This window comes from Rhea pennata, chromosome 13, assembly GCF_028389875.1.
Source record: "Rhea pennata isolate bPtePen1 chromosome 13, bPtePen1.pri, whole genome shotgun sequence".
Lineage (NCBI taxonomy): Eukaryota > Metazoa > Chordata > Aves > Rheiformes > Rheidae > Rhea > Rhea pennata.
In genome coordinates, this window is record NC_084675.1 from 876,508 (window position 1) to 890,000 (window position 13,493).

Sequence of the window (13,493 nt, forward strand, 5' to 3'; positions counted from 1 at the left end):
CAGTTTTTGCCCCTTTGCCTCTTGTCCTGTCGCATGGGACAACTGAGAAGAGTTTGTCCCCATCCCCTTGACACCCTCCCTTCAGGTACTTACACACATTGATAAGATCCCCTCTCAGGCTTCTCTTCCCCAGGCTAAACAGGCCCAGCTCTAGCAGACATTCCCCAGAGAGCAGGTGCTCCAGCCCTCTGATCATCCTCATAGCCCTACGCTGCACTCTCTCCAGTAGTTCCATGTCTCTCTTGTACTGGGGAGCCCAAAACTGGACACAGTTCTCGAGATGTGGCCTCACCAGTGCTGAGCAGAGGGGCAGGACCACCTCCCTTGACCTGCTGGCAACACTCTTCCTAATGCACCCCTGGAGACCATTGGCCTTCCTGGCCACCAGGGCACATTGCTGGCTCATGGTCAGCTTGTCACCCACCAGCACCCCCAGGTCCTTCATTGCACTGCTGCTCTCCAGCAGATCAGCCCCCAGCCTGTACTGGTGCCCAGGGTTATTTCTCCCTAGGTGCAGGACTCTGCACTTGCCCTTATTGAACCTCAGGAGGTTCCTCTCCACTCAGCTCTCCAGCCTGTTGAGGTCTTCCTGAAGGGCAGCACAGCCCTCAGGTGTATCAGCCACTCCTCCCAGCTTGGTATCATCAGCAAACTTGCTGAGGAGGCACTCTGTCCCCTCATCCAGGTCACTGATGAAAAAGTGTGAATAGGATGGGACCCAGTACTGAGCCCTGAGGGACACCACTAGCCACAGGCCTCCAACTAGACTCCACACCACTGATGACGACCCTCTCAGCTCTGACTTTCAGCCAGTTCTCAATCCACCTCACTGCCCACTCGTTTAACCCACTGTTCCTGAGATTGCCTCGGAGGATGTTATGGGAGACAGTGTTGAAAGCCTTGCTGAAGTCAAGGTACACAACGTCCACTGCTCTCCCCTCATCTACCCAGCCAGTCATTCCATCATAGAAGGCTATCAAGTTGGTTAAGTAGGCTTTCCCCTTGGTGAATCCATGCTGACTACTCCTGATCCACAGACTGCTCAGCAACACAAACCAGTGCTAGAAAGTATTGAGGAAGGAACATGACAGAGGACAGAAGACATCATGATCTATCCCATGCTGTACCCACCTCTAGAACTCTGCATGCTGCTCTGGCTTCCCTCTCTCAAAAGAACAAAGCCGAATGAGGGAAGTGTGCATGAACTCGACGGGATGGAGCTTTGCTAAGCAGATGTACAGAATGGCCTCTGGAAAGGAGAGACTGAGGACTAGATCTCTCCTGCTTGGGAAAAATATAAAGGAATGGACATTTGTAGTAATTTTGCCAAATCATGCCACTTATAGGAAGCAGAGGTAGGAAATGCTAAGCCCACTTCCCAGAATGCAGTAATATATGGATACCCTGGGAAAGAGACCGGGCAAATAAGTCACAGCAACCCAGAAGCAACCCATCTTCACACAGACATTACATGGCCATGGGGACAAAAAAAGAATGGACAAAAGATGAGAGAAAGCCCTTTTCTCTCAATCCCTCCTGTGCTCCTAGGCAGCCCCTGCTTCATGCATCTCTTTCTGTAGGGCGACCCCATGAGACACTGCAGGAGACCTGCCTGTCCCCCAGGATTTAATAAACAAAATGCTTTCCTTAGTAATGAGCCTGCAAACGATTCTTCAGTTTTCCCTGTACCAGCTACATCCTCAAGTTAACCCTTGTAGTGTCCACCTTGACAGAGAAATCAGCAGGGCTTGGACCTCATCCAGGCACATAGCTAGAAAGTGTATGTCTAGGGACACATGCGCAGAGGCACTTGGGGAGAAAAGAGACCAAAAAAAAAAATCTCTCCTGCAACACTGCTCTTTTTCCTAGAAGATGCATGAGAGCTAAGGGAATATGAAGAATTTGGGGATGAGACCCTCTGAACTCAGGGCTAAGACCAGGGGCACCTACCTGGGAGGATGATGGCCAGATACCCTCTGGCAGAGGAGGTATGAAATGCAGACTAAATCAGCTCAATTAGCTGCAGAAAGAACTCTGAGGAGTTCTTAATAGCAAGTTAGAAAGAAATAGAATAGAAATAGAAATAAATAGAATAGAACTAAATAGAATAAAAAGAAATAGAGTAGACATAGAAATGAATAGAATAGAAAGTTAGCAGCAGCAGTAGCAGACAGTCCAGAGCGCTACTTGATGCTTAGAGAAACGGGTTTATTGAGGACATGGGCACAGTGCAGTGCCCATGGATCCTGGCACAGCACAGGGCTGCTGTCTCATCAGGGTGCTACTATCCCTTCCTGGTCCAGGAAAGTGCCCGTGTCCTTCTTGGACAGGGAGCAGAGCATATTCAGTATCCTCTGTATGCTCACATCCATTCTCAGTGGGCTGCAGGGAGACAGAAGAAACACAACCTTGTACAGCCCAACGTGGGGAGAGGGCGCATGAGTTCCCATGACTCCCCAGCCCCACTGAGCTATCCCAGGCCAGAGTGGTGTCCACATGGCACCTGAGCACAGCCAGCTGGGGGAAAGGGAGCCCGACGGCTGCTCGGGGTCTTTGCCAGCCCTGTGCTGCCTTCCCTCAGCACCCATGTTGGCCCCACAGCCCCTGGGGTGACCCAGCTCCTCAGAGATGGGCACCAGCCTGGGACACCTGCCCCAGGCTAATTTGCTTCCTGGAGACCATGTTTCCAGAGCACGGTTACCTTCCCACGGAACCCACAGGCCGTCACTCATGGGGATCCCATGCACAGCCATGAGTCAGGAGAGCTAGCCTGGTGGCACTGCTACACAAAACGCTAACGAGTCCTGTGTAGGAAGAAGGCTGCCCTCTGCAAGTTCATACCACCCCACACACATCCGGTTGCAGTCACAGATGGACATGGCAGCACTGCTGCTCATGGACATGGGTTTATTGAGGACATGGGCACGGCACAGCGCAGCAGCAAAGGGACCTGCTGCCAGGATCCGGGCATGACGCTGGGCTGGCGTCTCACCAGGGCAGTGCTTTCCCTTCCCAGTCCAGGAAAGTCCCCGTGTCCTTCTCGGAGAGGGAGCAGAGCACATTCAGCATTCCTTGTACGCTCACGTCCACCGTCAGTGGGGGCTGCAGGGACAGAGGAGAAACACAACTTTGTGCCCAAGGCCTTCTAAGGGTCAGAGCAGGCTCCTGCTTTGGCCAGCGCCTCCCTGAGCCCATGGCTCCCTGGGGTGAGTGAAGTGAAGAGACAGCAGCACTTTGCAGGAAGGCTCCCTGCCTGCCATCTCCTTCCCTCCTGTACGACAAGCTCCGAGCATTGTCCACACAGCTCCACTGGAGCCCGGCAGCTCTCAGGATGTTTGGTACACAGGACGCTCTGGGTTCCTGAACAATGAGGTTCTTCTGGGCCTGCCCCAGAAAAATCCTACCTTGTGTCCTGCTGAGCTCCCCATGTCCATTTGCACCCAGCCAGGGTGGAGAGCAGCGCAGAGGATGCCGTGTTGCCGGTACCCCAAGGACTGGCACTTGGTGAGCATGTTCAGAGCAGCCTGCAAGGAGGCACCACAAGGATCACCGTGGGGAGGACAACAGTGCCCTCCCCTAGGGAACATGTGCAGACCCCAAGGCAGGGGCAGAGGAGGGCAGGCAAGCAGAGCTCCCTGCGACACACAGTGCTGCCACAGTCTCCAGGCACAGCCACTCAGCACAGCAGAGAATGAGGCTGGGAAGTGGCATACAGCATCTCCTGACATGGACAGGAAGGAGGCGAGTGCCATGAGAGGGAGAAAGGGACTCCCAAGAACTGTTGCAAGTGGAGAGAGATGTCAGGAGGGAAGGAGGGAGGGAGGCAGGGGAGTCACAAGAGGACTTGGAGGGTGTTTGGGAGAGAAAAAATCGTCCGGGCTCACGGTGTGCCAGCACAGCATGGCAGTACCTTGCTGCAGCGGTATGAGATACATTGCACATATTCCCATGCATAGACTTCCTCTATGGAGCCACCATAGCTGGACATGTTGATGATGGCTGCCTTGCTGCAGCTCAGCTCAGAGCTCGAGCTTCCCTGGGCAGCCTTCTTCAGCAAAAGCAGGAATGCCTGCAACGAGAGGAAAGAAGGGCCTGTGCGGATGCACTTCAGGAGTTTCTAGCTGCTCCTTCCACACTGCATCACGTCAGCACCAAATCAGTGAGCATATTCCTGCTCTCATAGCCTCAGACCACAAGGTTCCTGCTCCTTGGCACTGACCCATGACTGCTTGCACTCCCCATCTGAGCTGGAGAGTGCAAGGCCCGTTGTCAGGACAAGAGCCCACTGGGCTCTGGAGCAGAGAGCAGGCCTTTCCCTTCAGCCCTTCCCACCTGCCTGGGATCTCCCAGCTCCAGGAGCTGGAGCCAAGGGGAAGCAATGTTCTCTGGAGCAGAGCTGCAAAGCCACAGGTGGGGGTTCTCACCTGGCTCACCAGCAGGGGCCCAATCGTGTTGGTGGCATACACCTGGGCCATGTTCTCCACAGTCTCAGTATCCAAAGAGCTTGGTTTTACAATGGCAGCGTTATTGATGAGGAGGTTCAGCCCAGAGTCCTTCAGGTGCTCCCTGACTCTGCCTGCAGCTGCCTGGATGCTGGTGGGGTCAGTGACTTCTACAGAGCCAACACAGAGCGAGGTAAGTGGCTGCTTCCCCTTTGTGCCTCGCATGATGGCCTGATGCCAGGGCACAAGAGCCTCATGTGCCCTCAGGGATGTGCTGGGGCAGGAATCAGGGCACAGAGAGAGGAGCCCAGGGCCACTCCCTGCCAGACAGGAAGGCAGGAGTCTCCGGCATGGCTGGAGACAGGCTGTGGGCAGGAGTGACAGCAGTGGGCCTGCTTCCCCCACTACGTGCTGGGACTGTTGGCACCGCTCCCACCTCTCACTGGGTTGCTGCGGTGTGCACAGCATGCCAGGTGAGTGGCTGGGCTGTGGGAGCAGACAGTGCTGGTTAACGAGGGGAGCCTGGGCAAGGGCCCCTCACCCTTGGGGCACAGCCAGGAGCACCTACCAAGCGGGATGATGACCAGGTTGGCGTGCTTGGAGGCCAAATGCTGTAACTCCTGCAAGAGAGGGCACAACAGAGAGGCAGAGACACCTGGGCAGACGTCAGCTCTCAGCCTGTCCCAGGCACAGCCACTGTCACTCCTGCTCTGTCCCTGCACTGCCCCATGCCCAGCACCCTACCCCGGGTGCCCTGCTCCAGCCAGACAGGGCTCGTGCCTCCTTCACACGTCACATGCCACTACTTCACCCTCTGCCCTCCTGTTGCAGACTCAAGCCTTTCCCTCTAGCCCTTGAGGAGATGAGTGCCAGGCTGTGCCAGGAGCTCCCTGCCTGTCCTCTAGGAGCCCTAGCCTCTCTGCACACCCCATGCGCAGCTCGTCGCACGGCCATGCCAGCTGGGCTGCCCTGTGCCCTGGCAACTGTGGTGCAGGGTTGCAGCTTCCCATCTGAGCCCTTACAAATCTTCTCCTGGCCCAAACATGCCCCCGGGCAGCACGTAATGGCCTGCGCTTCCACCCCCCAGCAAAGTCAGCTCCGCTGAGCCTCACCTGTGCTCGCTCTCCCTTGGGGTCCCGGCAGGCTGCAAAGACCCACTCGGGTGGGTTTGGCATCTGCAGGAGCTGCTTGACAATTCCCAGGCCGATTCCTCGATTGGCCCCAGTGACCAGAGCAGAGCGGACACAAAGCCCTGCCATGCTGCTGCTCCTGCCTCTGCTCTAGCTTGCCTAGCTCACTCACTTCCCTAATGCTACTTACAGCCTCTTCGACTGCCAGCCCACCCACTCAGGCTTGTGCAAAGACTTTGCTCTAGGTACAGTCTCTCCAGCTCTCTAGGACCCAGTTCCTGCCTGGGCACCAGCCCTCATCTCTCCAAAGGGCAAAAGTCACTTGGCTTCTGAGCTGCCTGCAGCTTGACCCCGTGAAGCAGGAGCAATGGGGCAATCTGCCCAGGAGAAGGCATGCTGAGGGAAAAGGGAGGAGGGAGCAGCCGTTGGAAGGGATGCAGGGTGCCCCATGGCTCAGGTGGGCCTGACATCTTCACAGCATTTCTGTGTCTTTCCCATACAACACCAGTCAGAGGTTGAACGCATTCCCCTTCTGCTGGTTTCCAGAGTCCTTCAGATGGAACTGCAGGAGGTTGCTCTGCTCTCCCCTGTCTTCCAAGGAGATGTCCCATCCCAGGGCGTCCCACAAAAGACCTGCAGAGCAAACCACCAGCATTGCCTTCTTGCAGAAGGAAGTGGACCCTGCACAGTCTGCACATCACCTCTCTGCTGTTCATGCACTCCATCCCCTTGCATGCTGCCTCACTGAGGACTGAGCTAAGCAACTACTCCAAGCACTTCTGCCTGCAGGTATCTTGCTGGGTCCATCCCTGAGGTCATGCGTCAGCTCCTGCCTTTTCCCTTTGCCTATCACATAATTTTATTGTGACTCTTTACACTTCATTTTGAGACTGTTGTCCTGCTTGTTGGGAACAGGATAAAACTGGACCTTGTGCCCGACAGAGTTACCTTGCCCCGACCTGACTGGCTCTGGAGGCTCTTGAGTCTCCTTTGCAGGGCCAAGGCCTGAACCTGGTCAACAGCCACGTAGCTGTTCACATGGCACACTGCTGCCGGTGAATTAGGTACCTGGATGGTCCCTTCCACAGAACGGGTCCTCACGCTCTGGATTGAGCCAGACTGATGGGGAGCAAGAGCATGGGCTTCAGGGCTCCCCTGCCCACCCTAAGGGACAGGGAGGCCGAGAAGCAGCTCAGGCCAGCCCCAGCCATGCTTCACTGCTCCGCAGCTGGAGCTCCTGCCTGCCCCGTGCTGGCTGTACTGGTACTGTCTGGCCCTGGGAAACACTGGAGCTGAGGAGAGCTGGCCCATCCATGGGGCATCCTAGCCATCCACTGCCCTTCTGCCTAGGGTGTCCGTCCATCTTCCCGCGGGTAGTCTGGGTCAGGGACCTTCAGGACAGTTCTCAAACTCGGGGTTTGTCGTGTCTTAACAGAGCACTTAACAGAGTGTCTTAACAGAGTCTTTGTGTCAGGAATTTCTGCCCTTCTTGGCGAAGGCAGCAGAGGGCCCAGGAAAGGATGGGCTGAGCTGCAGCCGGGCTGTGATCATCAGCATGTCCACCAAAGTGGGCTCCATCAGGCTGTGGCTCAGGATGCTGGAGGCCCCCATGTACCTGTACCATTCCAGCAAGGTGACATGTGAGGGGATGTGCTGGGCCTGCACCTTGGGATGCTAGAGGCCCCCATGTACCGTCCCATGCCAGCAACAAGATGGGGTGCCAGAGGATGTGCAGGGGCTGCTCTGATGGCCCCGTGTACAGTGCCCACAAAGGGGAGCCCATGGGACCCCCCCCCCCACACACACACCTGCCCCAGGACATCCAGCCTCTGCCTGTTTCTCCCAGCGCAAGCACAGAGACTACCAGCCCTGGGATCAGCAGCATCCGGAACAGAGCCTTTTGGGGTGGTTGTGCCAATGCTTTACTGCAGGGTAAAGTCCCGTTTCCCGGCCACACACAGCTTCTGGCTAGCGAATACCACCACTCCTGCCTACAGGCACCCCAACATCCGTCCACTCCTCTGAGTCATGCTGGCAAGATGACGCCTCTTCCAGGCTGCACCGGATGTAGTGAGAAGGGGCATGGCTGCAGAGTTCAAGGACAAGGGGATCTTGTGCACAGTGATCCATCCCGGCTGGGTGGAGACTGACATGGGGACCTGGAAGATACTGTGGTGTGCAGGGAAGGGGCATCAGGACTGGGTCCGCCCATTCCTCCGTATGCCGCCATAACCCCACCTCTTGGGGAGGACAGCAGCACTTCAGTCCTGAAGCCCTAGAGCCAGCTCTGAAGTCTGTCTCTCTACACACGCAGAGGTGGAAGGTCTGGAGCTGCTCAGGTGGGGCAAGGAGCAGGGGCCACAGGCCGTGGCAGTCCTGCCAACGCTGGGTCCAGGAAAGAATAGCAGGGAGGGGAGTGGGGGAAATGACAAAGGGCACCCAGAGAGCCAAGATCAGTTGGATCATCTGAGGGCATCGAGCACAAGGGCTTCCGGCTGCTGCCGCACACTGTGACAGATGGGTAGATGCAGAACACATGCCATTTGTGATACATCTCAGGAGAAGAGCGTCTCAAAAGCCTGGGGGAGTACCAAGAGGATTGGTGTGCTGGCCTGAGGGACAAGATTCATGATGATGAAACGCTAGGATAGATGTGTTACTGCAAGAGGTGTGCAGCCCCCAGCAGAGACCTGCTGTGAGACATGGCGTATTGTGGCAGATGTGCCGTTGTAATGGATACGTCACCACTGTAAAATCCCCCATGACAAATAGGTGCCATGCTGTATCTGCTGTTGCAGTGCACATGCTACCTTGACTGAAGTGTTTCATGACAGACAAGATACCATGAGAGATGTGCTGCCCTTGGCAGAAGAGCTGCAGGTGTGATTACAGGGCAGTAGCTGTGCCATGGCAGCAGGTGTGGTACCATGGGGAAAGAGTATCACAAGAGAGGATGTTGTGTGATGACACCGGCTGCCAGGACAATATCCTGGACCAGAGCCAGCAGCAAGCAGGCCACAAGCTGTGGTGTGCCGGCTGCACGGATATCAAGGCCCCAACCCACCTATCAGAGCAGTAAGGGGTGGGAAAAGGGCTCCCATGACCACCCTTCCCTGCTACAGGTAGGGGAAAAGGGAGCAGCAGCACCCCAGGCCATGCATTTGGCACAGACACCTGGCCACTCAGCCCCTTCTGGCCCGGACGGGGCCCAGGTGCGTCTCACAGCCTTGCTGATGGAGGCCTGGAGTCAGAAGCAGTGCCTGGAAGCATCTCACTCCTCTGCTCAGGCACCCCTGGGGTGCATTTGGGGCCTGCGGGCAGGAGTGGGGACCACTCCCCATTGGCCCCAGGCTGTCACCATGGGGCCAAGTCTCACTGGCCCTGGGCTGTCAGTGTGGAGCTGGCCCCAGGGGAAGTGCGAGGACCCAGCTGACCTGCCATGTCCCCACGCATCCACAGCCCAACCCGCTGGCGACCCCCAGGGACATGCTGGGAGCCCTTCTCCACCCTCGACATGCATGCTGCCAGCAATGCCTGGGGCATGTGCTCCGTCCCTCTCTGAAGCAGGCGGCCTCACGCGCACTGAGCCTCCCTCCTGCCCTCCCAGGGGCTGGGGGTCACTGTCCTCAGGCTAGAGCTCCCCTGTTCCCTGCAGGAGCCTTGTCCAGCTGGGCATGCCCCGGGCACCATTCCGCAGCCCTCGCCTCAGCTAGCAGCCTCCACGTCCTGGGTGAGCTGCATCCGCAGAGCATCCAGACAGGGACAGGACATGCCACCCTGAGCTCCCTAATGGGTTGGTAGCTTCAGGCTGAGCCTGAAGGCCAGCTCTCCTTGCACTGCCCCTTGCCTGTGCGAGTGCCTTGCGTCCCACCTTGCGTCGCTAGGACCAGGAGTTCCCGGTGGGCTCCGGAACCATGGCAGAGGATGCAGGAGGCAGGACACAGTTTGCTGTAGTACAATCCTTTTTCAGACCCAGCTGCAAGAGGGTGCATGAGTTCCCATGACTCCCCAGCCCCACTGAGCTATCCCAGGCCAGAGTGGTGTCCACATGGCACCTGAGCACAGCCAGCTGGGGGAAAGGGAGCCCGACGGCTGCTCGGGGTCTTTGCCAGCCCTGTGCTGCCTTCCCTCAGCACCCATGTGGGCCCCACAGCCCCTGGGGTGACCCAGCTCCTCAGAGACAGGCACCAGCCTGGGACACCTGCCCCGGGATAATTTGCTTCCTGGAGACCATGTTTCCAGAGCACAGTTACCTTCCCACGGAACCCACAGGCCGTCACTCATGGGGATCCCCATGCACAGCCATGAGTCAGGAGAGCTAGCCTGGTGGCACTGCTACACAAAACGCTAACGAGTCCTGTGTAGGAAGAAGGCTGCCCTCTGCAAGTTCATACCACCCCACACACATCCGGTTGCAGTCACAGATGGACACAGCAGCACTGCTGCTCATGGACATGGGTTTATTGAGGACATGGGCACGGCACAGCACAGCGCAGCAAAGGGACCTGCTGCCAGGATCCGGGCATGACGCTGGGCTGGCGTCTCACCAGGGCAGTGCTTTCCCTTCCCAGTCCAGGAAAGTCCCCGTGTCCTTCTCGGAGAGGGAGCAGAGCACATTCAGCATTCCTTGTACGCTCACGTCCACCGTCAGTGGGGGCTGCAGGGATAGAGGAGAAACACAACTTTGTGCCCAAGGCCTTCTAAGGGTCAGAGCAGGCTCCTGCTTTGGCCAGCGCCTCCCTGAGCCCATGGCTCCCTGGGGTGAGTGAAGTGAAGAGACAGCAGCACTTTGCAGGAAGGCTCCCTGCCTGCCATCTCCTTCCCTCCTGTACGACAAGCTCCGAGCATTGTCCACACAGCTCCACTGGAGCCCGGCAGCTCTCAGGATGTTTGGTACACAGGACGCTCTGGGTTCCTGAACAATGAGGTTCTTCTGGGCCTGCCCCAGAAAAATCCTACCTTGTGTCCTGCTGAGCTCCCCATGTCCGTTTGCACCCAGCCAGGGTGGAGAGCAGCGCAGAGGATGCCGTGTTGCCGGTACCCCAAGGACTGGCACTTGGTGAGCATGTTCAGAGCAGCCTGCAAGGAGGCACCACAAGGATCACCGTGGGGAGGACAACAGTGCCCTCCCCTAGGGAACATGTGCAGACCCCAAGGCAGGGGCAGAGGAGGGCAGGCAAGCAGAGCTCCCTGTGACACACAGTGCTGCCACAGTCTCCAGGCACAGCCACTCAGCACAGCAGAGAATGAGGCTGGGAAGTGGCATACAGCATCTCCTGACATGGACAGGAAGGAGGCGAGTGCCATGAGAGGGAGAAAGGGACTCCCGAGAACTGTTGCAAGTGGAGAGAGATGTCAGGAGGGAAGGAGGGAGGGAGGCAGGGGAGTCACAAGAGGACTTGGAGGGTGTTTGGGAGAGAAAAAATCGTCCGTGCTCACAGTGTGCCAGCACAGCATGGCAGTACCTTGCTGCAGCGGTATGAGATACATTGCACATATTCCCATGCATGGACTTCCTCTATGGAGCCACCATAGCTGGACATGTTGATGAGGGCTGCCTTGCTGCAGCTCAGCTCAGAGCTCGAGCTTCCCTGGGCAGCCTTCTTCAGCAAGGGCAGGAATGCCTGCAATGTGAGGAAAGAAGGGCCTGTGCGGATGCACTTCAGGAGTTTCTTGCTGCTCCTTCCACACTGCATCACGTCAGCACCAAATCAGTGAGCATATTCCTGCTCTCATAGCCTCAGACCACAAGGTTCCTGCTCCTTGGCACTGACCCATGACTGCTTGCACTCCCCATCTGAGCTGGAGAGTGCAAGGCCCGTTGTCAGGACGAGAGCCCACTGGGCTCTGGAGCAGAGAGCAGGCCTTTCCCTTCAGCCCTTCCCACCTGCCTGGGATCTCCCAGCTCCAGGAGCCGGAGCCAAGGGGAAGCAATGTTCTCTGGAGCAGAGCTGCAAAGCCACAGGTGGGGGTTCTCACCTGGCTCACCAGCAGGGGCCCAATCGTGTTGGTGGCATACACCTGGGCCATGTTCTCCACAGTCTCAGTATCCAAAGAGCTTGGTTTTACAATGGCAGCGTTATTGATGAGGAGGTTCAGCCCAGAGTCCTTCAGGTGCTCCCTGACTCTGCCTGCAGCTGCCTGGATGCTGGTGGGGTCAGTGACTTCTACAGAGCCAACACAGAGCGAGGTAAGTGCCTGCTTCCCCTTTGTGCCTCGCATGATGGCCTGATGCCAGGGCACAAGAGCCTCATATGCCCTCAAGGATGTGCTGGGGCAGGAATCAGGGCACAGAGAGAGGAGCCCAGGGCCACTCCCTGCCAGGCAGGAAGGCAGGAGTCTCCGGCATGGCTGGAGACAGGCTGTGGGCAGGAGTGACAGCAGTGGGCCTGCTTCCCCCACTACGTGCTGGGACTGTTGGCACCGCTCCCACCTCTCACTGGGTTGCTGCGGTGTGCACAGCATGCCAGGTGAGTGGCTGGGCTGTGGGAGCAGACAGTGCTGGTTAACGAGGGGAGCCTGGGCAAGGGCCCCTCACCCTTGGGGCACAGCCAGGAGCACCTACCAAGCGGGATGATGACCAGGTTGGCGTGCTTGGAGGCCAAATGCTGTAACTCCTGCAAGAGAGGGCACAACAGAGAGGCAGAGACACCTGGGCAGACGTCAGCTCTCAGCCTGTCCCAGGCACAGCCACTGTCACTCCTGCTCTGTCCCTGCACTGCCCCATGCCCAGCACCCTACCCCGGGTGCCCTGCTCCAGCCAGACAGGGCTCCGTGCCTCCTGCACACGTCACATGCCACTACCTCACCCTCTGCCCTCCTGTTGCAGACTCAAGCCTTTCCCTCTAGCCCTTGAGGAGATGAGTGCCAGGCTGTGCCAGGAGCTCCCTGCCTGTCCTCTAGGAGCCCTAGCCTCTCCGCACACCCCATGCGCAGCTCGTCGCACGGCCATGCCAGCTGGGCTGCCCTGTGCCCTGGCAACTGTGGTGCAGGGTTGCAGCTTCCCATCTGAGCCCTTACAAATCTTCTCCTGGCCCAAACATGCCCCCCGGGCAGCACGTGATGGCCTGTGCTTCCACCCCCCAGCAAAGTCAGCTCCGCTGAGCCTCACCTGTGCTCGCTCTCCCTTGGGGTCCCGGCAGGCTGCAAAGACCCACTCGGGTGGGTTTGGCATCTGCAGGAGCTGCTTGACAATTCCCAGGCCGATTCCTCGATTGGCCCCAGTGACCAGAGCAGAGTGGACACAAAGCCCTGCCATGCTGCTGCTCCTGCCTCTGCTCTAGCTTGCCTAGCTCACTCACTTCCCTAATGCTACTTACAGCCTCTTCGACTGCCACCCCACCCACTCAGGCTTGCGCAAAGACTTTGCTCTAGGTACAGTCTCTCCAGCTCTCTAGGACCCAGTTCCTGCCTGGGCACCAGCCCTCATCTCTCCAAAGGGCAAAAGTCACGTGGCTTCTGAGCTGCCTGCAGCTTGACCCCGTGAAGCAGGAGCAATGGGGCAATCTGCCCAGGAGAAGGCATGCTGAGGGAAAAGGGAGGAGGGAGCAGCCGTTGGAAGGGATGCAGGGTGCCCCATGGCTCAGGTGGGCCTGACAACTTCACAGCATTTCTGTGTCTTTCCCATACAACACCAGTCGGAGGTTGAACGCATTCCCCTTCTGCTGGTTTTCAGAACCCCTCAGATGGAACTGCAGGAGGCTGCTCTGCTCTTCCCTGTCTTCCAAGTAGATGTGCCATCCCAGATTGTCCCACAAAAGCATACTGTGGAAGCAGTCCTGAGTGGAGCAGCCCTTCTGCTGGGGTTGCAGGAGGACTCACGGGCCCTCGGTTGTCTTTCTGCAAGGATAAGCACCTTCGTCAAAGCCCCCCTGTCCACCACGCCCATAGGAGCTAGGTGCAGACAGCTCTGCACTGGCAC

At 57.7% G+C, this 13,493-nt stretch overlaps 2 protein-coding genes across 2 annotated transcripts; both read right to left on the reverse strand.

The window, feature by feature from the left end:
• Positions 1-2,988: 2,988 nt before the first annotated feature.
• On the reverse strand, positions 2,989-5,701 carry LOC134146301 (C-signal-like). Its single transcript, XM_062586631.1, has 6 exons — positions 5,555-5,701; positions 5,011-5,062; positions 4,425-4,612; positions 3,911-4,069; positions 3,405-3,524; positions 2,989-3,102 (listed from the first exon to the last, which is right to left on the reverse strand). Exons 1-6 carry the CDS (start codon positions 5,699-5,701, stop codon positions 2,989-2,991), a joined length of 780 nt encoding a protein of 259 aa, XP_062442615.1.
• Positions 5,702-10,115: 4,414 nt separating this feature from the next.
• LOC134146231 (C-signal-like) lies at positions 10,116-12,830 on the reverse strand. The gene is made up of 6 exons (XM_062586522.1): positions 12,684-12,830; positions 12,138-12,189; positions 11,552-11,739; positions 11,038-11,196; positions 10,532-10,651; positions 10,116-10,229 (listed from the first exon to the last, which is right to left on the reverse strand). Exons 1-6 carry the CDS (start codon positions 12,828-12,830, stop codon positions 10,116-10,118), a joined length of 780 nt encoding a protein of 259 aa, XP_062442506.1.
• Positions 12,831-13,493: the final 663 nt, after the last annotated feature.